This window comes from Ovis canadensis, chromosome 2, assembly GCF_042477335.2.
Source record: "Ovis canadensis isolate MfBH-ARS-UI-01 breed Bighorn chromosome 2, ARS-UI_OviCan_v2, whole genome shotgun sequence".
In the NCBI taxonomy this organism is placed as follows: domain Eukaryota; kingdom Metazoa; phylum Chordata; class Mammalia; order Artiodactyla; family Bovidae; genus Ovis; species Ovis canadensis.
This window is the reverse complement of record NC_091246.1, coordinates 52,832,545-52,860,501: the sequence shown is the minus strand read 5'-3', so window position 1 is coordinate 52,860,501 and position 27,957 is coordinate 52,832,545. Positions and strand designations below refer to the sequence as shown.

At 44.1% G+C, this 27,957-nt stretch overlaps 2 protein-coding genes and 1 long non-coding RNA gene across 4 annotated transcripts in view; 2 read left to right on the top strand and 1 right to left on the bottom strand.

Annotated features, from left to right (window-relative positions):
• The first annotated feature begins 297 nt into the window (after nt 1-297).
• Nucleotides 298-7,393, top strand: CCIN (calicin). The gene is made up of 3 exons (XM_069574078.1): nt 298-411; nt 2,009-2,189; nt 3,983-7,393. The coding sequence occupies exon 3, from the start codon at nt 4,061-4,063 to the stop codon at nt 5,825-5,827; it is 1,767 nt and encodes a 588-aa protein (XP_069430179.1). The 5' UTR covers nt 298-411; nt 2,009-2,189; nt 3,983-4,060; the 3' UTR covers nt 5,828-7,393.
• CLTA (clathrin light chain A) overlaps nt 1,642-27,957 on the top strand; it is a 43,295-nt gene continuing 16,979 nt past the window's right edge. Inside the window, exons 1-3 of one of the 2 annotated variants that reach the window (XM_069574080.1) lie at nt 1,642-2,189; nt 21,665-21,746; nt 26,915-27,665. In XM_069574080.1, the coding sequence (XP_069430181.1) occupies nt 27,464-27,665 (202 nt within the window). In that variant the 5' untranslated portion in view covers nt 1,642-2,189; nt 21,665-21,746; nt 26,915-27,463. The remainder of the gene's footprint in view (nt 2,190-21,664; nt 21,747-26,914; nt 27,666-27,957) is intronic. The other variant, XM_069574079.1, reaches the window with a different exon arrangement.
• On the bottom strand, nt 17,497-27,250 carry LOC138432639 (uncharacterized). The gene is made up of 2 exons (XR_011253928.1): nt 27,126-27,250; nt 17,497-21,384 (listed from the first exon to the last, which is right to left on the bottom strand). It is a non-coding gene; the product is annotated as an uncharacterized lncRNA (long non-coding RNA).

The window sequence follows — 27,957 nt, the reverse complement described above, 5'->3', positions numbered from 1 at the left end:
TCCCTGAAACCACGGCATCTCCAGGTAGTGAGATACCAGGGCCGGGAGTCTGTGCGGGCCAGTCTTTGAGACGTGCTTCCTGAACGTCTCTGTTGTGAACACAGGCTTCTGCTGTGCCCTTCGTCTCATCCAGGGACAGTAATAAAATCTTTTTTAGTGTAATATCTTACTCCCATGTGATTCATGCCTGATTCTTAAGGTTTTCTTTGGTATGAACCATTTAAAAAAATCTTTTATCAAGTTTTTTACAATCTTGCTTCTGGGTTTTTTGTTTTGTTTTATGTTTTTGTCCCCAAGGCATATGGGATGTTAGTTCCCTGACCAGGGATCAAACCTGCATCCCCTGCATTGGAAGGTGAAGTCTTACCACCAGGGAAGTTGCTCATGCCTGATTCTTAACCAGTAACTAAGGTAATCAATAACTCTGAGTTCCATCTTAGGTAACTCAAGATTCTGAATACCTCCAACCCCTCCCCTGTAGACTTGTTTTGAATCATGTGACCTACCGTCTCATAGCTGACAGGACTAGAGTGGACATGTGATTCATGGCAGCCAATCTCTAGCCTGGCCATGGACCAGGAATTTGAGCTAAGAAATACAGAGAGAATTGACCAGTGGGGCTGAAAAAATAAGGATGCTATGAGTTTGAATTAAGACTACGGCAAGTCAAAGCTATGTGTAAGCCCAGTTAGTTATGAGTTGGAAATATATGGAAGTGAGAAAGCCAGTTGTTAAGAGGTATAAAACAGGTGGAAAGACAGGAAGACTCATCTTATCCTTTCCAGTTCCAGGCCAAATCTATATTTAAAACATACCCTTCATTTTCTTCAGGGTTTCCCAACAAATTGATATATTAATTGATGGTCCCCAGAAGGATAGAATATTAGATAGAGGCCCCCCGAACCCCCGCCCTCTGTTGCATTTTCCAGCAACAGAAAATGCTGACCTGTGCAAGAAGCTGAGGGCCTTGGCCATACCTGGGCAGCTACCACGAACAAGACAAACTCAGCGACCAGTCATTGAACATCCCGTAGCTCCTAGGGACATACTCTACCCAATACACACGTATACCTAACCACCTGATGGACCCTGGCAGGCAGCCTGCCCCTTTAGGTTGGAGTCTGTTTCTTCAGTTGGCTGGAGTAAGGAACAAGCTGACCAGGGGAGCTTTCTGAAGCTGAAGATAAGCCAGATAACAAAGCTGGCTGAGTGAGTAGGCACAAATCTAATTTCTTACAATGGATTTTGTAAAGATGGCAGCTCCTAAAAGTTCAAGGGCTTCTCTGATGGCTAAGTCAGTAAAGAATCTGCCTGCAATGCAGGAGATGTGGGTTCGATCCCTGGGTCACACAGATCCTCTGGAGAAGGAAATGGCACCCCACTCCAGAATTCTTGCCTGGGAAATCCCATGGACAGAGGAGCTGGTAGGCTACAGTCCACGGGGTCGCAAGAGTTGGACATGACTTAGGAACTAAATCACCACCACCATAAATTCCACGTGAGCAGAAGACAAGCCAGATTGCCACCTCTCCTTTGCAGCCAAGAGAGTAGAAGGAGTCAGGCACTCTGGCTTCCAGTCCTAGCTCTGTGAACTGAGTTGAATGAGCCCCTTCCCCTCTCTGGGCCACAATCTGTCTAGCTGTACAAGGTCTGACACATGGAAATAAGCCTATTGGATCCTCTAAGGTCTCCAGGACACCCTGTAAACCTAACTTTCTTAAGCCAGAAGGAAGCATCTGATGAGAGATCTTCTGGCCATGATTTCTGGGACCTGAAACAAAAACAGAGGGGCATGGCCAACCTCCTCCATCCACGTTGGGGTGGGGGCAAAGGAGTGATGATGACCCACTCATCCCCTACCCCTGGGTGGGCAGGCCTAGAAGCCAATGGAAGTGATGAGTGTCTGGCCTCAGCACCAAGAGGCCTCATCCTTCACCTGAATCACAGTGGCCTCTCCTCTCCAGAGATCAGAGCTGGAGAAGCAATTAGAGCTTAATTATCTTCACAGGGAGAGAAGGGACCAGGTGGAACTCACCTAAGCCACAGAGCTAGTCCGTGGAAGGGCAGAAAGCCAAACCTTCTTCCCTTCGGGAAAACAGAAGGTTCTAGCCTTGTGCAGACACGTATCTCAAGAGACTGAGTGCTTCTCACCCTGGAGACGTCAAGGTGAACAAATATAGCATTAAAAGGTAAGTACTCTAAAATAATTTTCAAATTAAGAAAAAGCCAGATCTGGAATGAAGGGAGGAGGGAAAGACCAGCAGTTAATAATGAGAACTTGACTACACCGGGAGGGAAAGAGCTGGCAGGCTCACATTCCCAAGGCTGCAGCGAGTTTTCCTAGTAAGAACGCTAAAGACGGCCTGATGGTCAGGAGTGGGGCTCAGGGATCAAGGGTGCGGTCCGAGCTCAAGTCTTCTCTGTACGACCTTGCTGTTGCCGCCAGGGTCTACGCTGTTGTGCTGGGAGCCCCGAAGGCTGGTCCTGGTGGGACCCCCAGGAGCCGGCCCTCTTCCGTGGGAGGCTGTGGCTGGTCCTTATCCCCTCCTGGGCACAGCAGCGCCACGGGAACTTGGGGAGCCCCCACGCCGGCTCGGAGGCGGGGTGGGCCGTGGACGTGGCACCCGGGGGGGACGCCTAGAGTTCTGGATGTCTCCTTTCTAGCCGCTCGGCCGTGCGCCCGCTATCTGGGGCTTTACCTCTGTCTGAAAAATGGGCACAGGGTGTTTTGCGGCGATCGGGTCAGAGAAGAGGGAGTGGCACCGGGGGCGGTAATGAGTTCGCCGTTCCCAGGCGGGAGATGACTCTCCAGCGCCACCGCGTGGCTGAGGCGGCGCACGGAGCCCAGCCCGAGGAGATGGGGATTTCCAGACTTGGCAACGATCCCAGAGAACCACAAGTGTTTACGAAAGGAGCAGCCAGCCAGGAACACCGAAGCCTGGCGAACTAGTGAAATGGCAGCTAGCATCTGTTGAACGATTGTTGCGAACCAAACACTGGGCTTAACATTTTCCGGCCCTTTTCTCTTGTAAACTCTTAATCATCTTTTAAGCGGATGCAGCTATTATTCCTATCTCACAGCGGAGGAAACTGAGGTTTAGAGAGAATGAGAAACTTGTCCAAGTCCCCAGCTGATGGGGAAAGCTGACCTATCCCAGCCTCCAACATTTTACAAGCTAGAGACTTGGAAGTGTGGACAGAATGGCCCGATTTTCCGTGAAACTGAAATAATCAGGGCTTCGAGGGCCCTCCCATCCCCCGGTCCGAGAGTAACTCCTGCGTCCTTGCTCCCTGAGGGGCCGCCACCTCTCCGTTTTATTGGGTCGGCCAAAAAGGTCGTTTCTTTTTGGCCGACCCAATGTGAAGAATGATGTCTGTAGCCGCAAAGGTCAGAAGCCAAAGAACACAGCTTTTTCTTCTCTAATATCCAGGAGCCTTGGTAGTGAAAGGTGCTTTGGGGCTTGAGAATCACAGACAGAGGAAAGATGAGTAGTTAGGAGCATCCCGGAAGGGTGGGTTTCAGAAGGACTGGGTTTCAGGCCCTGCTCTGCTTCCAACTAGCTACGTGATCTTGGGCAAGTTCATGCTCTTCTATGGGCCGTGGTTTCCCTCCTGTGCAACGTACATTCCTCTAGATGATGTAAAAATCCTTACCCCAGCCTTCCTAATAGCCTTCCCATACTAGCCCCGCCCAGACTGGCCCTGACATTCCAGAAGCCTCCCTGAAGTGAGGTTGAAGGTCCCAGGTGGGAGCTGTGACCCATCTCTGAGTTTCCTCCTGAGTTCTGGGCCCTGGACTAGGTCCTGGCAGGGTATCTGGCCTTGGCAGATCAGAGCCATCAGAGGGGAGAAAAGCCCTGTGCCTCTGAGAAAGGCCTCAGGGAGGGGGGCCTGCATTGTGATGACCTCATCCATTCTATGACATCATCCTCTCTCTTATTCCCACTCCTCCCTGATCAACTGCTCTGCAAACAACCATCAGTCTGAATCCCAAAGGCCTGAGAAAGTCTGTTCTCCAGTACCTACTGCTGATCTTCTGTCTCACCCAGCAAGAAGCACCATGAAATTGGAATTCACCGAGAAAAACTACAACAGCTTCGTACTGCAGAACCTGAACAAACAGAGAAAACGCAAAGAGTACTGGGACATAGCCCTGACTGTGGACCACCATGTCTTCTTTGCACATCGCAATGTGCTGGCTGCAGTCTCCCCGCTGGTGAAGAACCTCATCTCCAACCATGACATGAAGACCACCGATGAGCTCTTTATCACCATTGACCCCAACTACCTGAGTCCGACCACAGTGGACCAGCTCCTAGACTACTTCTACAGTGGCAAGGTGGTGATCTCAGAACAGAACGTGGAAGAGCTCCTTCGCGGGGCCCAGTATTTCAACACACCCCGCCTTCGAATTCACTGCAATGACTTCCTGATCAAGTCCATCCGCCGTGCCAACTGCTTGCGCTACCTCTTCTTGGCTGAGTTGTTTGAGCTCAAAGAGGTGTCAGACTTGGCCTACTCTGGTATTCGTGACAACTTCCACTACTGGGCCAGTCCTGAGGGCAGCATGCACTTCATGCGCTGTCCACCTGTCATCTTCGGCCGCCTGCTCCGAGATGAAAACTTGCATGTACTCAACGAAGACCAGGCTCTCAATGCACTCATCAATTGGGTATGCTTCCGGAAGGATGAGCGGGAGAAGTATTTCAAGAAGTTCTTCAATTACATCAACCTTAATGCTGTCTCCAACAAGACGCTAATGTATGCCAGCAACAAGCTGATGGGCATGGAGAACAGCTCAGCCCACTCAACCCTGATTGAGAGTGTCCTTGTGGACCGCAAACAGGAGAGGCCAACCAGTCTGCTGAGCTACCAGCGGAAAGGGGCCCTGCTTGATTCAGTGGTCATCCTAGGTGGCCAGAAGGCCCACGGCAAGTTCAACGATGGAGTGTTTGCTTATATCATCCAGGAGAACCTGTGGTTGAAGCTCTCAGAGATGCCCTACCGGGCAGCAGCACTGAGTGCCACCTCTGCTGGTCGCTACATCTACATCTCTGGTGGAACCACTGAGCAGATTTCAGGGCTGAAGACGGCTTGGCGGTATGACATGGATGACAACTCCTGGACCAAGTTGCCCGACCTGCCAATTGGGCTTGTCTTCCACACCATGGTGACCTGTGGGGGGACAGTGTACTCAGTGGGAGGCAGCATTGCCCCGAGGCGCTATGTCTCTAACATCTATCGCTATGATGAGCGCAAGGAGACCTGGTGCCTGGCAGGGAAGATGAGCATTCCTATGGACGGCACAGCCGTGATCACCAAGGGTGACCGGAACCTGTATATTGTCACCGGGCGGTGCTTGGTGAAGGGTTACATCTCCCGGGTTGGGGTGGTGGACTGCTTCGATACCAACACTGGGGAGGTGGTCCAGTGTATCACCTTTCCTATTGAGTTCAACCACCGGCCCCTGCTCTCTTTTCATCAGGACAACATCCTCTGTGTGTACAGCCACCGGCAGAGTGTGGAGATCAATCTGCAGAAGGTAAAGGCCAACAAGACAACCACCTCAGTGCCTCTTTTGCCCAACAACTGCCCCTTGGATGTGTCCCATGCTATATGCTCTGTTGGAGACAACAGGGTGTTTGTGTGCGGAGGTGTCACCACAACCAGCGATGTCCAGGCAAAGGACTACACCATCAATCCAAATGCCTACCTGCTGGACCAAAAGGCAGGCGAGTGGAAGACCCTGGCCCCCCCACCGGAGGCACTGGACTGTCCTGCCTGCTGTCTAGCCAAGCTACCTTGCAAGATTCTTCAAAGGATTTAAACAACTTTTTAAGTGGGAGAATAAGTAAATGCATTATTATTCACAATTTAGTGAGAGAGAAATAGAGAGGAAGGCGTTGGTTCCTTTTTAGTCTCTGTTTGGCCCCGAAGGTGGAGATCCTGGGCTCTGGCTACTCCCAGTGCGGGGAGATTCAGGGCTGCCCTGTTACTGAAGGGATCCAGGCTGAGGCTGAAAGAGTTCCTGGTGGGTGGGATTGAGGCGTATCTTGGGCACTGGCTCCCAGTGGGTGAAGATTCAGGGCTACTCCATCACTGAAGGGATCCAAGGAGAGGCTGGAAGGGGATCCTGGGTGGGTGAGATCAAGGCATCTCCCAGGCCCTGGCCAAGGTGATGTCTGAAAGGCCCCCTATCCTATACCCTTGTAGTCACCTTGAAGACACATGCTAGACTGACAGGTAAAGCACCTGCTTAGAGTTGTGAAGCCTCAGGCTCCTCCAACACTCATTTCTGAGTCTGCCCAGGAAGGCAGGGGAGGGCCAATCCCAGGTCTGGGAGAGGAGCCTCCTGGGTTAGGGAGGGAGAAGGTGGTGAGCCAGGCTCGGGGATGCGGGCAGAGGGTGTGGGGTTGGGACAGGAGAGGAGGCAGGGTTGCTTGGCTATTGGGCTGGACCATGCAGCTATGGTGTGTCTCATTTGTGGGCAAGTTGGAGGGTTACTTACATGTTTCCAGTAAGCAAGGTTCATTGGGAACTTTCTCCAGGAATACAAGGTCTGAGGAACTAGGGGTGGAAGAGAGGTGAGTAAAGGGAGAAAAAAGAAACCTACATCTCTATTGGAGACATAAGGGAGATGATGGGATGAGAGTCGGGATGGTTTAGTAGTGAGGGGCCTGACTACTGGGGACAGATGGCCTGGTTCAAATGCCAGTTCCACCACTTACTGAGTAATCCTGAGAAAGTTATTAACATCTCTGTGCCTTAGTTCCCTTATCTGTAAAGGGGGGGACAATAAGAGCACCTGCCTCACTGGGTGATGTGATGTGCAAAGTGCCTAGGACAATCCCTGGCACATATTAAAGTGCTGCAGGAGCACTTCTATAAAAGAAAAAAAAGGAAGAGGGATGAGGCAAGGGTCTAGGTTCTTGGACCCTGATATTGAGTTAGGTTCCATAAAATGTTCTTTGGGACTCCCTACCTCAAAGCCTAGTGAGCTCTCCTCAATTCTAACTACCTGTTTCCGTTTCATTTGTGTGTTTCCATATAATCCTAAACAATTTAGAAGAAACTGACCAAGTCCTTGAACACCATATATAACCCTCATTCATCCATTCACTTGTCCCTTCATGAATTCACTTACTCATCTGCTCATCAGTTCACACACAGACACACGCACACTCACTGGGGCCTCTCTGCGCAGGTCCCTGTGCTGGGTGCTCGGGCGATGACACAGACAGTCCCTGTCCCTGGGAGAGAGTGTCCACCAGTGCCAGGCAGCAGCAGTAGTACACAAGCCACATATGGAATTTCAACTTTTCTGGTAGCCATATTAACAAGGTAAAAAGAAATGAGTAAAATTAATAATATATTTCATTTAATGCAATATACCTAAAAATTAACATTTAAACAAATAATCAATGGAAACATTTATTAATGAGATATTTAACATTTTTTTTTGCATATTGAGTGTTTAGAACCCAGCATGTATTACACTTACAGCATGGCTCATGTTGGACTGACTACCTACCTCAAGGCCCACGAAGCTAATGGCTACTATATTATGCATGTGGGATACTTTACATATCCTTATGGTTCACATCTGCTCCATCCCCTGCATTTCCCCACTCAATCCTGCTTCACCCACTCAGCTGCAGCTTCTTGACTTCCCTGAAGGGTGGCCTCTCTCTTCAAAGCCTACCCCTCTGCCCAGGTCTTAACTTCGCTCCCTCCAGTCCAGGACCTTGGACTTCACAGCTGAGTCTCTCTCCCCTGGGAACTTACCCCACATTTCTCTCTTCTCCAATCCTGGGCAGCCCCTGCCTCTGCTCACCTCAGTGCATCTCCCAGCTGGAAGAAGAGGGTCCTATGGACCCACACAGCTAAGCCCAGCTGCCCCGCCCCACCCCACCAGGCTTGGCTAACCCAGTCACCTCTTATGACACCAGATGGCTATTCCCTACTGCTGATTCTCCAACCTTCTCTGGTGTCCTGGGGCCCTGCCCTTCTTTCTGTTTCTTCTCAGCCACTTACCTCTCATTTTGCTGCCAGAACTCCAGAGAAAATAGAGGTCAGACAATCTAGCACCTTAAGTAATCTGTTGTCCCCCCAAAAAATCTCTCCAGAGCTTCCACTGCTTTTCTGCCCCTTTGAGGAAGAGGTGTCCTTCCATGATTCAAAGCAATCTCCTGTCTTGTTCTGTTTCCTTACAACTTGCCAGGCTCCCCATTTCCCTCCCTCTCCACATTCCCTTCCTGATGTCTTCTCTTCATTCCAGCAATATTCTCAAGGTTCTGCTAGCCTGAAGACAAACCCTCCTCAGTTTTGAGGTCCAGCTCTTGCTATCCGCCCACCGCTTTCCTCAGCTGAGCTTCCTGAATGTTGCCTCTGCTCTCTGGTTCCAGACCAAACTCTAAGCCACTCAGTCTGGCTTCTGTTCCCACCACACCACCAAACTGTCTCCTGCTGACACTGTTGTCTTTTTCTCAACATGCTTTCTTTTCCTTGCAGTGGGATTTCCTTCCTTCCTTTCCTTTTAGAGTAGTGAGATTATAATTTGATATATTAACCAATGTGGTCCTTCCTTGCTCCTTCAAAGTTAGACCATGAAGCTGAAGCTTCAGGGTTTATTGCCCTGAGGAGGTTGGCACAGCTGAATGTAGGAATCAGAGCTCAACTCTTGGCTTCTGTTGCTAGCAGAGCTTCAGCAATTCATAGCAGAGATTATGGTCTTGAAAGGCACGACTTTTGTACCATAATCCAAGTCTTCAAACTGGAATACATGAAGCCTTTCCAAGGGAAATTCAGACAAGCATAGTTTGAAGGGAATCAGTTTTCAGATCCTCAACTTTTTTCCTAAAATTGACCTGAGAATACACCTGTGGTGGAGATTTCATTCTAGTTCTCTTTTCCCATTTTCCTTTTCAAAATAATATGTCAAACATTTTCCGTACACACAGAGAGCAACATTTAACCTCTCCAAATCTTCCCAGGCTGCACCACCCTGGATGCCATGTGAGGATATAAGCTAGTAGTGTCAGTGAAGTGTCTGGCGAAGATTCCTTTAATCAAGACACCAATATCCAAAGAAGAGTTTGTGGTATTAATACTTTTTTGACTTATCCAGACAGTGTCTGTGTGAAGCCTGGTGTTTTAAACTAGGGTATTTTGGTCCAAGATAGGTCTTTAAAAATGTTAAGTAGCACAGTGCTATGAGGACATATTTTAAAAAATCATTACTGACTAGTAATTCACCCATTTAGAGTATAGAATTCAATGGTTTTTATATATTCACAGAGTTCTCCAATCATTGCAACAATCAATTTTAGGACATTTTCATCACTCCAAAAAGAAATCTACCCCATAGCTGTAACTCTCTAGCCCCCTCAATTCCCCAGCCCCAGGCAGCCAATAATTTAGTTTCTGACTAATGATTCATCTATTCTAGACATTTCATATAAAATGTGACCGTTTTTTCTGGCTTTCACTTAGCATAATGTTTTCAGGTTTCATCCATGTTATAGCATGTAATTCACTCCTTTTTATGGCTGGATACTATTCCATTGTGAGGTTATACCACATTTTATGTATCTGTTTATCAGTTAATAGATAGACATTTGGTTTGCTTCCACTTCTTGGCTATTACAAATAGTGCTCAATGAACATTTGTGTACAAGGTTTTGTGTTCACACAGGTTTTCATTTCTCTTGGGTATACACCTAGGAATAGAATTGTTAGATCAAATTTTAACTCTTTGTTTAACCACTTGAGGAACTGCCAGACTGTTTCCCAAAGCAGCTGAATCATTTGGCATTCCCACCAGCAATGTATGAGGGATCCAACTTTCTGCCCCCTCACCGGCACTTCTTATTATCTGTCTTTCCACAAACAGTCACCCTAGTGAGAAAGCAGCATCTCACTGTGGTTTTGATTTGCATTGCCCTGATGCCTAGTGATGCTGGATATCTTTTCAGGGGCTTATTTTTGATGACTGTTGTTATCAGAGAAAGTATTATTCTTGAGGAAGAGTTCTCAAGGTACAAAGGTAGTGGGACTCAGAAACACGACAGTCTTTGTGCCATTATTTCATTCAGGCCACAGAATCAAAACAAGTCTCTATTCCTTCCTACCAAGCCATCTGTCTTAGAATGTTAAAGATTTTTTAAAGTATGTGAGAAAATATCCACTACCAACCACATCCGCTCTGCATTTTCACCATTCTCAGTAATGAGAAAAATGCTCCCATTCTCCTGGATCTATTCGGTAGCATTTAAAAGATGACATAAAAAATTCTACACTTATGTTCAAAAGAACAATGTTACATCTTTGAACAAAAGTAAATATATCACGTTAGAATGCTTATTATTAGAATGCTTTATTCAGAGTTGTAAGAAACATTTAAAACCTTTTTTATTATAAATATATAACCCACATAGAAAAGCAACAATACATAATTGTATAGCTTAATGAATTATAACTATTGTAAATATCCATGTAACCATTACTGAGTTCAAGCAATAGATTATTGCTAATACCTCAAAAGTCTCCAGTGTGGCCCCTTCCTGATTACATCCCTTCTCTGCTCTCTGAGCTTTATAATGCCTTCCTTGCTTTTCTTTCATCTTCCTGGCCAGGGATCTAACTCAAGCCCTCGGCAGTGAAAGCACAGGCTCCTAACCATTCGACCGTCAGGGAATTCCCTGTTTCTTGCTCATTATACCTGCCTGGAGAATCCTTGTGGACAGAGGTCCCTGGCCAGCTACAGTTCATGGGGTTGCACAAAGTCTGACACGACTGAATGACTAAGCATAGCACATAGCTTTACCATCTAAGTAGGCATTTCTAATACATAGATTAGTTCAGCCTGCCTTTGAACTTTACATAAGAGACTTGTACTGTATGAATTATTTTGTGTCTGGCTTCTTTCACTCAAATTGTTTTCACAATTGATCCATGTTGTTGTACGTAGGTATAGTTCTTCCCATTCATCATCTGTACAGTATTCTGTTATATGAGTGTATCCTTTTATTTATCCAGTCTCCTGTTCATGGATATCTGGGTGGTTTCCAGTTTGGACAATTACAAGCAATGCTATTCTTATGAATGTATCTTGATACATGTGTACTCAGCTTTATCTAGAACATAAGTAGAATTGCTGTCTTCATTTCTAGATAATGCCAAACTATTTCGCAAAGTGATTATGCCAGTTTTACATTGCCATCAGCAGTATTTGAGAACTCATGTTGTTTCTACATTCTTGCCAATACTTAGTATTGGCAGACTTTTATTATTGCCAATCAGATATGAAGTATTATCTCAATGCAGTTTTAATTTGCATTCTCTTGATTGATAATTAAAAGTTAAGCACCTTTTAATGTTTATTGGACATTGGGATTTCCTCTTTTGTGAAATCTTTTTTTCTATTTGGTTGACTATTTTCTCTTTTTGACTTGTTGGAATTCTTTTTTTTTTTTTTCCATTTTTTTGAGTTAGACCATTTTTAAAGTTTGATTTGGACCATTTTTTAAGTTTTTAGAGTTTACTGAATTTGTTTACAATATTGCTTCTGTTGTTATGTTCTGGTTTTCTGGCCGGGAGGCATGTGGGATCTTAGCTCCCCAACCAAGGAACCATCAAACCCACACCCCCTGCACTGGAAAGTGAACTCTTAACCACTGGACCACCAGGGAAGTCCCTGGAATTCTTAATATAGACGAGATACGAGTCGTTTACCAGTTTCAAATGGGGTAAATATCTTCTCCCATTCTGTGGCTTGCCCTTCTACTCATAATGGTATATTTTAATTTTAATTAGTCTGATTTGTCTTTTCATTTTTGGTTACTGCTCTTGATACTTGAGGAAATCATTCTTTACCCTGAGGTCACAAATATCCAATATGGATATGTAATTGTCCCAGAACTGATTTTCCCACTTCTCTGCAGCACCACCTTTGTTGTAAATCACATGTCCATACATGGGTGGATGTGCTTGTGAGCTCTCTTATTCCACTGGTCTATTCATCTGACCTTACGCCAATAGTACCACCTGCAGTTCTGTAGCTTTGTCATGTCCAGTGTGGTTTAGAATTTGTCAAGATCCACAAAACTGTTGAGGTTTTGATTGTGATTGTGCTGAATATACAGATCAATTTAGGGAAATTTCATATACTTACAATATCAGTTTTTAAAATTCATGGACATGGTATAATTTCCATTTTAGGGAGTCTTCTGTAATTCTTCTTAATGTTTTATACTTTGTAGAGGTCTCACACAATGTTTGTTAGATTTATTCCTAAGTACTGGACATTTTAAAATTAATATATATTATTAAAATATATAGTCATGTATATTAGATATAATATTCTTTTAAAATATATAGCATTCTTTGAAAAATTCATTTCCTCTTTTTAGTCTATAGAAATACATTGATTTCTGTATATTGATTTTGTACTTAGCAGATTGTAGGGGATCTTTATATATTCCAGATGTGAGCTTTTTCAGTTGTACATGTGGTAAATATCTTCTCTCCACTCAATATGAATCATATGTAAAACTACAGAACTTTTAGAAAGAAACATGGACCAAATCTTTGTAACGGGGGGGTTAAGCAAAGATTTTTTAGATATGACATGCAAAAAGCATGATCCATTTCAGTTCAGTTCAGTTGCTCAGTCATGTCCAACTCTTTGAGACCCTGTGGACTGCAGCACTCCAGGATTCCCTGTCCATCATTAACTCCCGGAGCTTGCTCAAACTCATGTCCATTGAATCAGTCATGCCTTCCAACCATCTCATCCTCTGTCATCCCCTTCTCCTCCTGCCTTCAATCTTGCCCAGCATCAGGGTCTTTTCAAATGAGTCAGTTCTTTGTATCAGGTGGCCAAAGTATTGTAGTTTCAGCTTCAGCATCAGTCCTTCCAAGGAATATTCAGGACTGATTTCCTTTAAAATGGACTGGTTGCATCTCCTTGCAATCCAAGGGACTCTCAAGAGTCTTCTCCAACATCACAATTCAAAAGCATCAATTCTTTGGTGCTCAGCCTTCTTTGTAGTCCAACTCTCACATCCATACATGACTGGAAAAACCGTAGCTTTGACTGGATGGATCTTTGCCAACAAAGTAATGTCCCTGCTTTTTAATATGCTGTCTAGGTTTGTCATAGCTTTTCTTCCAAGGAGCAAGCGTCTTTTAATTTCATGGCTGCAATAATCATCTGCAGTGATTTTGGAGCCCAAGAAAATAAAGTCTGTCACTGTTTCCATTGTTTCCCCACCTATTTGTCCTGAAGTGCTGGGACCGGTTGCCATGATCTTCATTGGGTTTTTGAATCTGTAGATTTATATCTTTGGCAAATTTGGCAAGTTTTTGGCTGTTATTATTTCAAATATTTTTTCCAGCTTTGTACACTATTTTCTTTCTGGAAGTCTGATGCAACAAACGTTACACTTTTTGTTGTTCTTGTTCCACAGGTCCCTGGGGCTCTTTTCAGCTTTTTTCCTCACTGTTCAGACTAATATCTACTGATCAGTCTTCATATTCACTAACTCTTACCTCTGTCATCTCCATTTTGCTTTGGGATCTATCTGAGTTTGTAAATTTTTGCTTTTAAAAGTTTCCAGTTCAAACATTTCCATTTTGTTATTCTTTATAATTTCTTTGCTGAAGCTTTCTAATTTTTCAGTTGTTCCAAGGATGTTTACAATTATTGGTAAGAGCACTTTTATAATAGCTGATGTAAAGTCTTTGTCAGATAACTCCAATATCTAAACCATCTTGGTATTGATATGTGTGGATTGTCTTTTGTGTGTGTGTGTGAGTTGAGATTTTCCTGGTTATTCATATGCTAGGTAATTCTAGATTGTATCTTAAATATTTTGAATACTATGACATGAGACTTTGGGTCTTATAAAATCCTATAAAGAATGTGGATATTTTTGTACTAGTATATAGTTGACCAAACTAGTTTCAGGATATAAGTTCTAACTGACCTATGGGCTGTGGTTAGAATTTGATTCCAATCTTCCAAGATTTTGTACCGGTATTTGAATCTGTCCCATGTTTGGGCCACCTAGTGACCAATCTGGAACATCAGTTCAGTTCAGTCGCTCAGTCATGTCCGACTCTTTGCGACCCCATGGACCGCAGCACGCCAGGCCTCTCTGTCCATCACCAACTCCCAGAGTTTACTCAGACTCATGTCCATTGAGTTAGTGATGCCATCCAACCATCTCATCCTCTGTCGTTCCCTTCTCCTCCACCTTCAATCTTTCTCAGTATCATGGTCTTTTCAAATGAGTCAGTTCTTGGCATCAGCTGGCCAAAGTATTGGAGTTTCAGCTTCAGCATCTGTCCTTCCAATGAATATCAGGACTGACTTCCTTTAGGATGGACTGGTTGGATCTCCTTGTAGTCCAAGGGACTCTCAAGAGTCTTCTCCAACCCCACAGTTCAAAAGCATCAATTCTTCAGCATTCAGTTTTCTTTATAGTCCAACTCTCATATCCATACATGACTACTGGAAAAATCATAGCTTTGACTAGACAGACCTTTGTTGGCAAAGTAATGTCTCTACTTTTTAATAAGCTGTCTGTTGGTCCTAACATTTCTTCCAAGGAGTAAGCGTCTTTTAATTTCATGGCTGCAGTCACCATCTGCAGTAATTTTGAAGCCCCCCAAAATAAAGTCAGCCACTGTGTACATTGTTTCCCCGTCTATTTGCCATGAAGTGATGGGACCAGATGCCATGATCTTAGTTTTCTGAATGTTGAGTTTTAAGCCAACTTTTTCACTCTCCTCTTTCACTTTCAAGAGGCTCTTTAGTTCTTCTTCACTTTTTGCCATAAGGGTGGTGTCATCTGCATATCTGAGGTTATTGATATTTCTCCCAGCAATCTTGATTCCAGCTTGTGCTTCTTCCAGTCCAGCATTTCTCATGATGTACTCTGCATATAAGTTAAATAAACAGGGTGACAATATACAGCTTTGATGTACTCCTTTTCCTATTTGGAACCAGTCTATTGTTCCATGTCCAGTTCTAACTGTTGCTTCTTGACCTGAATACAGATTTCTCAAGAGGCAGCTCAGGTGGTCTGGTATTCCCATCTCTTTCAGAATTTTCCATAGTTTGTGGTGATCCACACAATAAAAGGTTTTGGCATAGTCAATAAAGCAGAAGTAGATGTTTTTCTGGAACTCTCTTGCTTTTTTGATGATCTAACAGATGTTGGCAATTTGATCTCTGGTTCATTTGCATTTTCTAAATCCAGCTTGAACATCTGGAAGTTCACGGTTCACATACTATTGAAGCCTGGCTTGGAGAATTTTGAGCATTACTTTGCTAGTGTATGAGATGAGTGCAATTGTACAGTAGTTTGGGCATTCTTTGGCATTGCCTTTCTTTGGAATTGGAATGGAAACTGACCTTTTCCAGTCCTGTGGCCACTGCTGAGTTTTCCAAATGCTGGCATGTTGAGTGCAGCACCTTCACAGCATCATCTTTCAGGATTTGAAACAGCTCAACTGGAATTCCATCACCTCCACTAGCTTTCTTTGTAGTGCTGCTTCCTAAGGCCCACCTGACTTCACATTCCAGGATGTCTGGCTCTAGGTTGGTGATCATACCATCATGATTATCTGGGTCATGAAGATCTTTTTTTTTATAGTTCTGTGTATTCTTGCCACCTCTTCTTAATATCTTCTGCTTCTGTTAAGTCCATACCATTTCTGTCCTTTATTGAGCCCATCTTTGCATGAAATGTTTCCTTGGTATCTCTAATTTTCTTGAGAAATTTCTAGTCTTTCCCATTCTATTGTTTTCCTCTATTTCTTTGCACTGATCACTGAGGAAGGCTTTCTTATCTCTCCTTGCTATTCTTTGGAACTCTGCATTCAAATGGATATATCTTTCCTTTTCTCCTTTGCTTTTCACTTCTCTTCTTTTCATAGCTGTTTGTAGGGCCTCCTCAGACAACCATTTTGCCTTTTTGCATTTCTTTTTCTTGGGGATGGTCTGGGATCCCTGCCTCCTGTGCAACATCACGAACCTCTGTCCATAGTTCTTCAGGCACTCTATCAGATCTAATTCCTTGACTCTATTTGTCACTTCCACTGGATAATCATAAGAGATTTGATTTAGGTCATACCTGAATGGTCTAGTGATTTTCCCTACTTTCTTCAATTTCAGTCTGAATTCGGCAATAAGGAGTTCATGATCTGAGCCACAGTCAGCTCATGGTCTTGTTTTTGCTGACTGTATACAGCTTCTCCATCTTTGGCTGCAAAGAATATAATCAATCTGAATTCAGTATTGGCCATCTGGTGATGTCCATGTGTAGAGTCTTCTCTTGTGTTGTTGGAAGAGGGAATTTGCTATGACCAGTCCGATCTCTTGGCAAAACTGTTACCCTTTGCCCTGCTTCATTCTGCACTCCAAGGCCAAATTTGCCTGTTACTCCAGGTATTTCTTGACTTCCTACTTTTGCATTCCAGTCCCCTATAATGAAAAGGACATCTTTTTTGTGTGTTAGTTCTAGAAGGTCTTGTAGGTCTTCATAGAATCATTCAACTTCAGCCTCTTCAGCATTATTGGTTGGTGCATTCCCTGGTGGCTCAGATGGTAAAACATCTGCCTGCAGTGCTAAAGACCCAGGTTCGATCCCTGGATTGGGAAGATCCCCTGGAGAAGGAAATGGCAACCCACTCCAGTACCCTTGCCTGGAAAATCTCATGGACAGAAGATTTTGGTAGGCTACAGTCCATGGGTCTCAAAGAGCTGGACACAACTGAGCAACTTCACTTTCTTTCTTTAGGCTTGGATTACTGTGATATTGAATAGTTTGCCTTGGAAACAAACATAGATTATTCTGCCGTTTTGAGATTGCATCCAAGTACTGCATTTTGAACTCTTTTGTTGACTATGAGGGCTACTCCATTTCTTCTAAGGGATTCTTGCCCACAGTAGTAGATATAACAGTCATCTGAGTTAAATTCACCCATTCCAGTCCATTTTAGTTCGCTGATTCCTAAAATGTCAGTGTTTACTCTTGCCATCTCCTATTTGACCACTTCCAATTTGCCTTGATTCATGGACCTAACATTCCAGGTTCCTATGCAATATTGCTCTTTACAGTATTGGACTTTATTTCCATCACCAGTTACATCCCCAACTGAATGTTGTTTTTGCTTTGGCTCTGTCTCTTCATTCTTTCTGGAGTTAGTTCTCCACTGATCTCCAGTAGCATGTTGGGTACCTACTGACCTGGGGAGTTCATCTTTCAGTGTCCTATTTTTTGCCTTTTCATACTGTTCACAGGGTTCTCAAAGCAAGAATACTGAAGTGGTTTGCCATTCCCTTCTCCAGTGGACCACGTTTTGTCAGAACTCTCCACCATGACCCATCTGTGTTGGGTGGCCCTACATGGCACGGCTCATAGTTTCATTGAGTTAGACAAGGCTGTGGTCCATTTGATCAGATTGGTTAGTTTTCTGTGATTGTGGTTTTCTTTTTTTTTTTTTTAAATTTTAAAATCTTTAATTCTTACATGCATTCCCAAACATGAACCCCCCTCCCACCTCCCTCCCCATAACATCTTCCTGGGTCATCCCTGTGATTGTGGTTTTCAATCTGTCTGCCCTCTGATGGAGAAGGATAAGAGGCTTATGGAAGCCTCCTGATGGGAGAGACTGACTGAGGGGGAAACTAGGTCTTGTTCTGATGGATGGGGCCATATTCAGTAAATCTTTAATAGAGTTGTCTGTTGATGGGTGGAGCTGTGTTCCCTCCCTGTTATTTGACCTGAGGCCAAACTATAGTGGAGGTAATGAAGATAATAGTGACCTCCTTCAAAAGGTCCCATGCATGCACTGCTACACTCAGAGCCCCCAACTCTGCATCAGGCCACCACCGACCCACACCTCCGCCAGAGACTCCTGGACATGCATGGGCAAGTCTGGGTCAGTCTCTTGTGGGGTCACTGCCCCTTTCTCCTGGGTCCTGGTGCACACAAGGTTTTGTTTGTGCCCTCTAAGAGTGTTTCCCCAGTCCTGTATAAGTTCTGGCGGCTCTATGGTGGGTTAATGGTGACCTCCTCCAAGGGGGTTTTGCTGTACCCAGGTCTGCTGCACCCAGAGCCCCTGCCCCTGCAGCAGTCCACTGCTCACCAAACACAGTTCTGACTCAGTCCCTGTGGGTCTCTGTGGGGTCTCTGTGTGCTGGTGCGCACAGGGTGTTTGAGCCCTCTGAGCACCTCTAGCTGGTATGGGGTGTGATTCTAAATGTGATTTCGCCCCTCCTACATCTTGCTGGGGCTTCTCCTTTGCCCTTGGACATGAGGTATCTCTTCAAAGTGGCTCCAGCGCCTACCATCTCACTGGGGCTTCTCTGTCCTTGGACATGACTGAAAGTAAATTCAGTTCTCTAAGTCTTTTACATGCAGATTAAGACCAGATCAATCAAACTACAGCTAAGGGCTGAGCCTAGGAATTTGTAAATTCTCCCAAGCTCCTCACTCTCCATGATCTCCCTTATACTCTTCAGTTCCCTGTGGTTACTCTTTTTGGTTCTCCAGCCAGAGAAAATAAAAGCTAGAGCTATATTTAGCCCACTCTTCCATGTACTTTCTCATAGCCATGCCCACATCTGAGATCAAGTGGAAGAAGACCAGAGGATAAAAATGATGAATTCATTGCCAGTTCAGGGCTTCATATTTTGGTCTTCCTTGATTTGCCTGCCACTGTTTACTTTTCAGAGTCCTCATATAGCTTCTGCTCTGTGCATGCAGCTAGGTTTTGTATCTGCATTCAGTGGGAAAGACCAGGGGGAACATGCTGACTTCATCTTACTCCCAGCTCAGGGTGTTTTCAACTATATTCATGAATGACTTTGCCTATAATTTTCCTTTCTCTTACTGTCTTTGTTGTGTTTTGTATCAAGATTATGCTTCCCATAAAATGAGTTGAGAAGTATATTCCCCTTTTCAAAATTCTCTGGAAGAATTTTGTGAAGACTGAAATTTTCACTAATGAGGCCAAACGGAATTCTCTTTGAAGGGTTTTAATTTATTAAAATATTTTTACTAGTCATAGGGATATACAGTTCTATTTCTCCTTATGTTATTTTTGAGTTGTATTTTCTAGAAATTTCCCTATTTCATTTACATTTTCAAGTCTATTAACATACATTTGTCTGTATATCCTTTTATGATCTTTACAATGTCTTGAGACTCTCCAGTGATCCTATTTTTATTCCTGATTTTGAATTTTTAAAAAACCTTTATGAGTCTCATATAGGTGCTTGTATGACTTTGGATAGTCAATAGTTTCATAAATATTATTCCAAAACCATAAATAACCATCAGAAAAATTAAAAACTTTTGTGCCTCAAAAGACACCATCAAGAAGGTGAAAAGACACACATAGAGAAAATAATTGAAAAGCACATACAAGACAAGGAATACATAAAGAAGTCTTAGAACTCAATAATGAGAGAAAAAATAATTTAAAGATGGGCAAAGGATCTGAATACATTTCCTCAAAGAAGATACACACATGGCCAACATGTGAATGAAAAGATGTTCAATATCATTAGCCATCAGTGAAATGCAAATCAAAACTATAATGAGACACCACTTCATACCTAGTAGGACAGCTACATTTAAAAAAAGACAGATAATAAGTATTAGTGAGAATGTGGAACCCTCAAACAATGTTAGTGGGAATGTAAAATGGTACAACCACTTTGGAAAAGTCTGGCAATCTCTCAAATGATTAAACATGGAGTTACCATATGACCAGTTATATATATATATACATACTGGGTATTGTTGCTGTTCAGTCACTCAGTCATGTCTAACTCTTTGTGACCCCATGGACTGCAGCATGCCAGGATTCCATCCTTTACCATCTCCTGGAGTTTGTTCAAACTCATGTGCATTGAGTCAGTGATGCCATCCAACCATCTCATCCTCTGTCATCCCCTTCTGCTCCTGCCTTCAATCTTACCCAGCATCAGGGTCTTTTCTAATGAGTCAGCTCTTCACATCAGGTGGCCAAAGTATTGGAGCTTCAGCTTCAGCATCAGTCCTTCCAATGAATATTCAGAATTGACTTCCTTTAAAATGGACTGGTTTGATCTCCTTGCAGTCCAAGGGACTCTCAGGAGTCTTCTCCAATATCACAGTTCAAAAGCATCAATTCTTTGGCACTCAGCCTTCTTTGTGGTCCAACTCTCACATCTACACATGATTACTGAAAAAACCATAGCTTGGACTATACAGACATTTGTCAGTAAAGTAATGTCTCTGCTTTTTAATATGCTATCTAGGTTTGTCATAGCTTTTCTTCCAAGGAGTAAGTGCTTTTAATTTCATGGCTGTGATTTGGGAGCCCAAGAAAATAAAGTCTGTCACTGTTTCCATTGTTTCCCCATGTATCTGCCATGAAGTGATGGAACCAGATGCCATGATCTTACTTTTTTGAATGCTGAGTTCATGCCCATTAATTTCTTTCCTAGGTGCACATACTCAAGGGAAATAAACATATATGCACACAAAAGCTTGTACATGAATGTGCATAGCAGTATCATACATAACAGTTTAAAAGTGTTCATCAACTCATAAGTAAAAGTGGTATATCCATACCATGGAATATTATTCAGCCATAAAAAGAATAAAGTACTGGGACATGCTACAACATGAATGAATCTTGAAAACATTTCCTAAATGAAAGAAGTCAGTCACAAAGGACCACATGTTCTATAATTTCATTTTTATAAAGTGTACATAATAGGTGACTTTGTGGAGACAGAAAATAGAAAATTAGTGGTTGTCTAGAGCTGGAGGATTTAAGAGTACTGAGAAGTGGAAACTAAAAGCTCAAAGTTTTCTGGGTCGGTAAAGAATCTGCCTGCAATGCAGGAGACCCTGGTTCAATCCCTAGGTCAGGAAGATCCCCTGGAGAAGAAAATGACAACCCATTCCAGTATTCTTGCCTGAGAAATGCCATGGACAGAGGAGCCTGGTGGGCTACTTTCCATGTGGTCACAGGAGTTGGACATGACTTAGTAACTAGACCACCACCACCACCACCAATAATGTTCTAAAATTTATAGTGGTGATACATGCACAATTCTGTGAATTTACTAGCAGCCACTGAACTGTATACTTTAAGTGGGTGAATTATATGGTATGTGAATTTTATCTCAATAAAGTTATTAAGATACCATGCCTCCATCTTGGTCAGTCTTTCTTTCTTGGATTACTCACTCTGGAGGGTGTCAACTTCTGTGTCATGGGAAACTCTTTAGAGAGGCCCATGTGGCAAGGAACTGAGGCTTCCTGACAACAGCCATGTGAAGCCATGTGAGATCCCCCGTAGACTCCTGACCCTCTGAAATTGTAAGAAATAATGTTGGTTATTTTAAGGTACTAATTTCTAATTACACTGCAATAGATAATACAAGCCCATCAAGATCTTTTAAGATGTGAAGTTCTAATAAAGTCTTACTTTTTATATTTAGTAATTATAAAATTTTCTGATTTTGTTGCTTTGACTAAATATATACTGCTAATAACAACATCAATGCAAAACTAAATTTTAATATTCAGAGCTTTATTATAGTAATGGGGTATTTTTAAAAGTTAATTATGTTATATATTTTTGTTATCAGGAAGATGGGACAAGTGTTCATGGAGCAAAAGTAAGAATCTGAAATTTCTTAATGAAAAGCTATCATTTTAAAATGGATTATGGTGAGTATAAAATTTCTATGGTATTTAGATGCCACCAGATACATTTAAAAAAGCAATGCAACAATTTTATTGGAAAGGATCAATGTTTACAATAATTAGAAATTATATCCCTTGCAACTAAGTTTTGAAAAAATTTAGATGTCAATTAAAAAATGCACAAGAGGCATGTAGATTTTAAACAATTCTTTCAGGGAGGGTATTTTCTATCTTGCTTGGAGTTCATGGTGATTGTCTTGAATCCGTGGTTGGATTTCCTTTACCCTCACATACCGTTTTTTAAAAAATGCTCTTTTTTTGTATTTTTCATCCTTTTAGTTCTGTTTCAGCATGGATATTTTTCTGCTCTATCTTCTGGTTCACTAATTCTCTTTTCAACTATGTCTAACCACTATTAAATAACTTGCCCACCATTGCTGCAATTAGATCCTCCTCTCTCCCAAACCTCAGACTTAGATTTCCAACATCCTGTGGAATATCTCTTGAATATCTCACAGGTCACGTGTGCTAGATACGTCCACACCTGACCTCTTCATTTGTCTCATCTCCTTCCCCATTCCATACAACCGGCTTTTCCTGTTGTGGCTATTTCTGTTCACGGTTTTCCAAGCTATGAAAGTTATCAGTGAATCTCCTTTCTCTCTTTCTGCCTCCTAAAAACAGAAAAGAGCATTAAAAAAAATGGGATATGATGTAATGTAATGTAATTTTAGCAAGGAGAATAAAGAAAGAATGGAGCAATGGCAGAAGAGAAAATGGCTGAGAATTTCCCAAATTGGTAAAGGAAGTCAAACCACAGATTCAAGAGAATCACCATGAAATCCAAACAAGATAAAAAGTGCCCTCCCTAAAAGAACTGTTTAAAATCTACCTGCTTCTTATGAATTTTTAAAGTGACATCTAAATTTTTTCAAAACTTAGTTGCAAGGGACATAATTTCTAATACATTGTAAATACTAATCTCTGCTTCTGCCTCCCACTTACCAAATACTATGTATATTATCTGCATTATTTTCCTTCCACCTAAGCTCACTGCTCTGTTACCTAGAATCTGTTACCTATCATCCTTGGCCCCCTGCCTCTCCTCCTGAGCCACAGAAACAGTCTTTCCTGTTTTCTCTGCTTTCAGAATCCTCTCCTAGCTAACTGCCTAAGCTTCCAGAAGAGGGTTCTGACTGAGTCCCTGGCCGGGGAAAATCCTTAAAAGGCTCCTCACAGCTTCTGCAAATTTAGTGACTCTTACCTGGCACTCAAGCCCTCCATGATTTGACTCCCACACACTTTCTTCAGCTGTACCCATTTACTTTCCTTCTCTTCCATCATCTAGCCGAATCATTCCCAGAGGATAGCCTGCCTTTCTTCCTCTCCATCATATATATTGCACAACCTGTCTCCTTTGAGACCCATCTCAAGTGCCATTCAAGTCCAGCAACAAATATTTGCTGAACACTTGCTATGTGCCAGGCATAATGCAAGACCCTGAGAATACAAAGATAAGTCAGGCATACATGGCCCCTGCCCTCCCCTAAAGGTCTGGTGGGAGAAACAGATACTGAACTTATCTCCTGTATGAAACTCTTCTAGGACTTCTCAAATATGACTTGCCTCCCTTCTGCCTTTTCAGCTCTTTGCTTGCTCACCATTGTCCTCTTCACACTCCTGCACCATCATCTGCACCGATCGTGTAGTAATTTGTAAAGGTTCCCAGGTGGCACTAGTGGTAAAGAACCCGCCTGCCAAAGCATGAGACGTAAGAGACACAGGTTCAATCCCTGAGTTGGGAAGATCCCCTGGAGGAGGAAACGGCAACCCACTCCAGTGCTTCCAGACAGAGAAACATGGTGGCCTGCAGTCCACAGGGTTCCAAAGAGTCAGACACAACTGAAGCGACTTAGCACACATGCAATTCTTACCACCCTTCTTCTGGATCAGATCCTTTCTGGCTTTTGAGAGTGAGCTCTGAGTATTAATCTCTCAACAGAGACCCTTCAGATGTCACCATGTGGCCCTTGGTCAGGCTTTGGCAGAGTGCTGATGAAGGACCTGTGCAGTGTCATCTCTGCCTCTCCCCAGAACCAAGAGCTCTTCCCAGCTGTGTCACCCAGGACTTCCCTCTGCCTATCTCTCCCGTCCCAGGCCAGGAGCTCCCCTCCTTGTGCAGACCTATAGCTACCTCCTGTGTGTCTCCTAGGTCTTCTCTGTCTCCTGTCAATCACTGGAACTCCCCAGAGGCAGTAAACTAGTGGCTTTGGTGACTGCAGATATGCTTTATGACCATTCTTTCCTCCTCGCATCTCTCCCAGTCCCTACTTCCTGTGGTAGTAGGGACTTCCCATCAATGCTCCCCATCCAGCTCTGTACTATTGCCCGGCCTGGACCTTCATCATGTCATTCCTCAACTTCTTTCCCACAGCCTCTGCCCCTATCCATCCTGCACATAGGGACAAGATTAATCTCCTAAGTAGCACGTTGATCAAAGCATTCCTTTTTCTGGAACCTTACAGAATTCCATTGCTAAAAAGACTCCTTGTTTTATTAGCATTCAGGGCCCCAGCATATGTCTCTAAATTTACCTTCAATTATTCCTCTTCTTAAGCCCTTCAGGCCCAGCAAAATTAACTTACTCTCTGTTCTCCAAACATGCCAAGCTATGAAACCTTACACAAGTGTAGTATTATGCCACCAAGGAGTAACTCTTCTAGTTCAGTTCAGATCAGTCGCTCAGTTGTGTCTGACTCTTTGCTACCCCACGGACCACAGCATGTCAGGCCTCTCCGTCCATCACCAACTCCCAGAGTTTACCCAAACTCATGTCCATCGAGTTGGTGATGCCATACAACCATCTCATCCTCTGTTGTCCCCTTCTCCTCCTGCCCTCAATCGTTCCCAGCATCAGGGTCTTTTCAAATGAGTCAGCTCTTTGCATAAGGTGGCCAAAGTATTGGAGTTTCAGCTTCAACATCAGTCCTTCCAAGGAACACCCAGGACTGATCTCCTTTAGGATGGACTTGCTTGGACCTCCTTGCAGTCCAAGGGACTCTCAAGAGTCTTCTCCAACACCACAGTTCAAAAGCATCAATTCTTCGGCGCTCAGCTTTCTTTATAGTCCAACTCTCACATCCATGACTACTGGAAAAACCATACCCTTGACCAGACAGACCTTTGTATGGATGTGAGAGTTGGACTGTGAAGAAAGCTGAGCACCGAAGAATTGATGCTTTTGAACTGTGGTGTTGGAGAAGACTCTTGAGAGTCCCTTGGACTGCAAGGAGATCCAACCAGTCCATCCTAAAGATCAGTCCTCGGTGTTCTTTAGAAGGAACGATGCTAAAGCTGAAACTCCAGTACTTTGGCCACCTCGTGCAAAGAGTTGATTCATTGGAAAAGACTCTGATGCTGGGAGGGATTGGGGGCAGGAGGAGAAGGGGATGACAGAGGACGAGAAGGCTGGATAGTTCACCGACTCAATGGACTTGAGTTTGAGTGAACTCCGGGAGTTGGTGATGGACAGGGAGGCCTGGCGTGCTGCAATTCATGGGGTCACAAAGAGTCGGACATGACTGAGCGACTGAACTGAGATGAGTGCAACTGTGCAGTAGCTTGAGCATTCTTTGCCATTACCTCTCTTTGGGAAAACTCTTCTAAATCTTCTAAATCTCTTCTAAATCTTAACCAAATTCCATACCTGAGGTCCAAGCCACCTCCCCTGTGAAGTCATCCCTAAACCCCTCAGCTGATTTCCCCAATTTTGATTGTATAAACACCTGTTGGCTTTGCATGATGAGAAGTGGTTCCTCCTTTAGCGAGTAACTCTCCGGATGGCTTCCCCAGAGTTATGCCCTTGCCTTTGAAAGAATGCTGTCTGTCCCTCAGCTACTACTGCTGTAAGCAGCCAAAGGTTGTCTTCCTTGGACCCCCTCAGGGTAGTCCCTCTTCCTTATCCCCGTAACAGGGGCAGGATATATTGTTTCAAAGAGAAGATGAATATGAAACTGCTTCATGCATTGTTGCAAATTTATGTTAGAGAGGAGCCAATTCACGTTCAGGGATGAGCATTAAAACAAAAAGGGAGTAGGGAATTGAGTAAATTTCAGGTCCTACAATTTTATGTTCTTAAATGTTTTTCTTCAAAACTTTCCTACACTCCATACTTTAAATGATTTTAAAGGTAATACACATATTAAGGAAACAATTACCCTTTTGTGTCAATAAGTATTAGTGTATATTTTTAGAAACCACTTGGTTGTCCTTTGCTGACTACCTCTGGAGGCAACTTAGACCTCTGGAGGGTTTTTTAGTTTGTTTCTGTTTTCAACTTTTTATTTTTTGGCGTGATGGTGGTGAAAGAGAAAGGTCCTTCTTTTCACCAGTGCAAAAGCACCCACCTCAACATGAATATGAGTAACTGGAAATCACTGGATCATCCTCTCTATATTATAGGCAAAATTAACTATCCATGTTAACATACATGTTAACATACTGACAGAACTGTTTTTAAACAAAATTCCTGCTGTCCTTAAGTAGGAAACGTGTGTATATATTCAAGATGTTGTGGCTAGCACCATTTGGAATTGCCTAGGAGACCTAGGTTTCCTCTTGGCCACTGAATTCCTGTGGGACTGACTCCTTCCTACATCGGGGGCGGCGGGGGGAGGGGGAACTCAGTTTTCCTAGGAACCAGATGATCCTTAAGGAATTTTTCAGTTTTAGAAACTTCAGTCTAGCTCTGAAAAGACTAACGGCTGCAAAAGGGCTTTGTAAAAGGGGGGTATATTCGTGTTTTTATAATAATACTGTTCTGTTACTAGCTCAGTCGCGTCCGACTCTTTATAACCCCATGGACTGCAGGCCGCCAGGCTCCTCTGTCTACAGAATTTTCTAGGCAAGAATCCTGCGGTGGGTTGCCATTTCCTTTAGCAGGGGATCTTCCTGACCCGGACATTGAACCTGGGTCTCCTGCACTGCACGCAGATTCTTTACCATCTGAGCCACGAGGGAAGCCCTATAATAATACCATGGGGGAGAAAAGTCAGAGTGGATTTGATTACGTTTAAGTCAGGCGGCTCTAAGGGAGAAAACCACCCAGAAGGAGTCAACGAGTTAACAGGAAAAAAACAATTTTTTTTTTAAGAAAGCCAGTACATAGCCATAAAAGGATTCCGTTTTTCCAGTAATCCTAGGAGGGAGGTACTGCCGGATTCTTGTTCCTATTTTTCAAATGAGGAAACTGAGATTCAGAAAGCCTACGTGGCTTGACTCTTCTGCAGTCGGCCAATCATCGCCGCCCTAACTTCACCTCACTTCCCAGTTCAGCAAGCGAGTCCCGTCCGAGATGGCGGTCCCGGGTCAGTACAGCCCCAAAGCCGGATCAAGCAAGGCTACCTTAAATCACGTACTTCTCCCGCCTGCCCAATGCTGGCTCGGCTCAGCGCCCTCCACGCAGGTGCTTCCCGAGTCACGAGTGTTACTCGGGGGCCCGCCTCTCCTCTTGCTGATTTGTTAACTCTGGAGCTACTTCTGCCCTCTGATTGGGTATTACCTTTTCGGCTCTCCAACACCGCCTGGACCGACCGGATATTGGGGCCGGGTTTCCGCTTCCGCCTTCTCCCTCCTCCAGCTTGCCTCTGATAGCAGGCGCAAGCACAGCGGCCGCTGCCGGACGTGGTATCTGCTGGTCGGTTGGTGTTTCTCTGAAAGTCGGTGCCGTCGAACTTCCCGCCATGGCTGAGTTAGATCCGTTCGGCGTCCCCGCTGGCGGTCCCGCCCTGGGGAACGGAGTGGCCGGCGAAGAGGACCCTGCCGCGGCCTTCTTGGCGCAGCAGGAGAGCGAGATTGCGGGCATCGAGAACGACGAGGCCTTCGCCATCCTGGACGGCGGCGCCCCCGGATCCCAGCCTCACGGCGAGCCGCCGGGGATTCCAGGTAAGTGCGGGTGCTTTCGGGGCGGAAGCGCTGCTCCGGAAACTCGGCCCACAGTGGGTCTGAGAGCTCTGTGTAACTCTTGTGCCTCTCCATCCGGGAGGTTGAGGAGTGCGAAGAGGAAACGAGCCCCCGGCCCAGTCATCCGGAAACCCAAGCTTGGCAGGCCTAGTCCGTCCGAAGAGTGTGTTTGAGCGCTCATGGGCACGCACGTGCCGAAGAAGCCAAGAAAACGGGATGACAAGCTTAGGAGCCAGAGGAAGCCCATTCAGTTCAGGAACTTTTCCTTGAGCAA

Bases quoted from the DNA above. Each gene is read 5' to 3' on its own strand.
- CCIN (XM_069574078.1), top strand. From the start codon at position 4,061: ATGAAATTGGAATTCACCGAGAAAAACTACAACAGCTTCGTACTGCAG.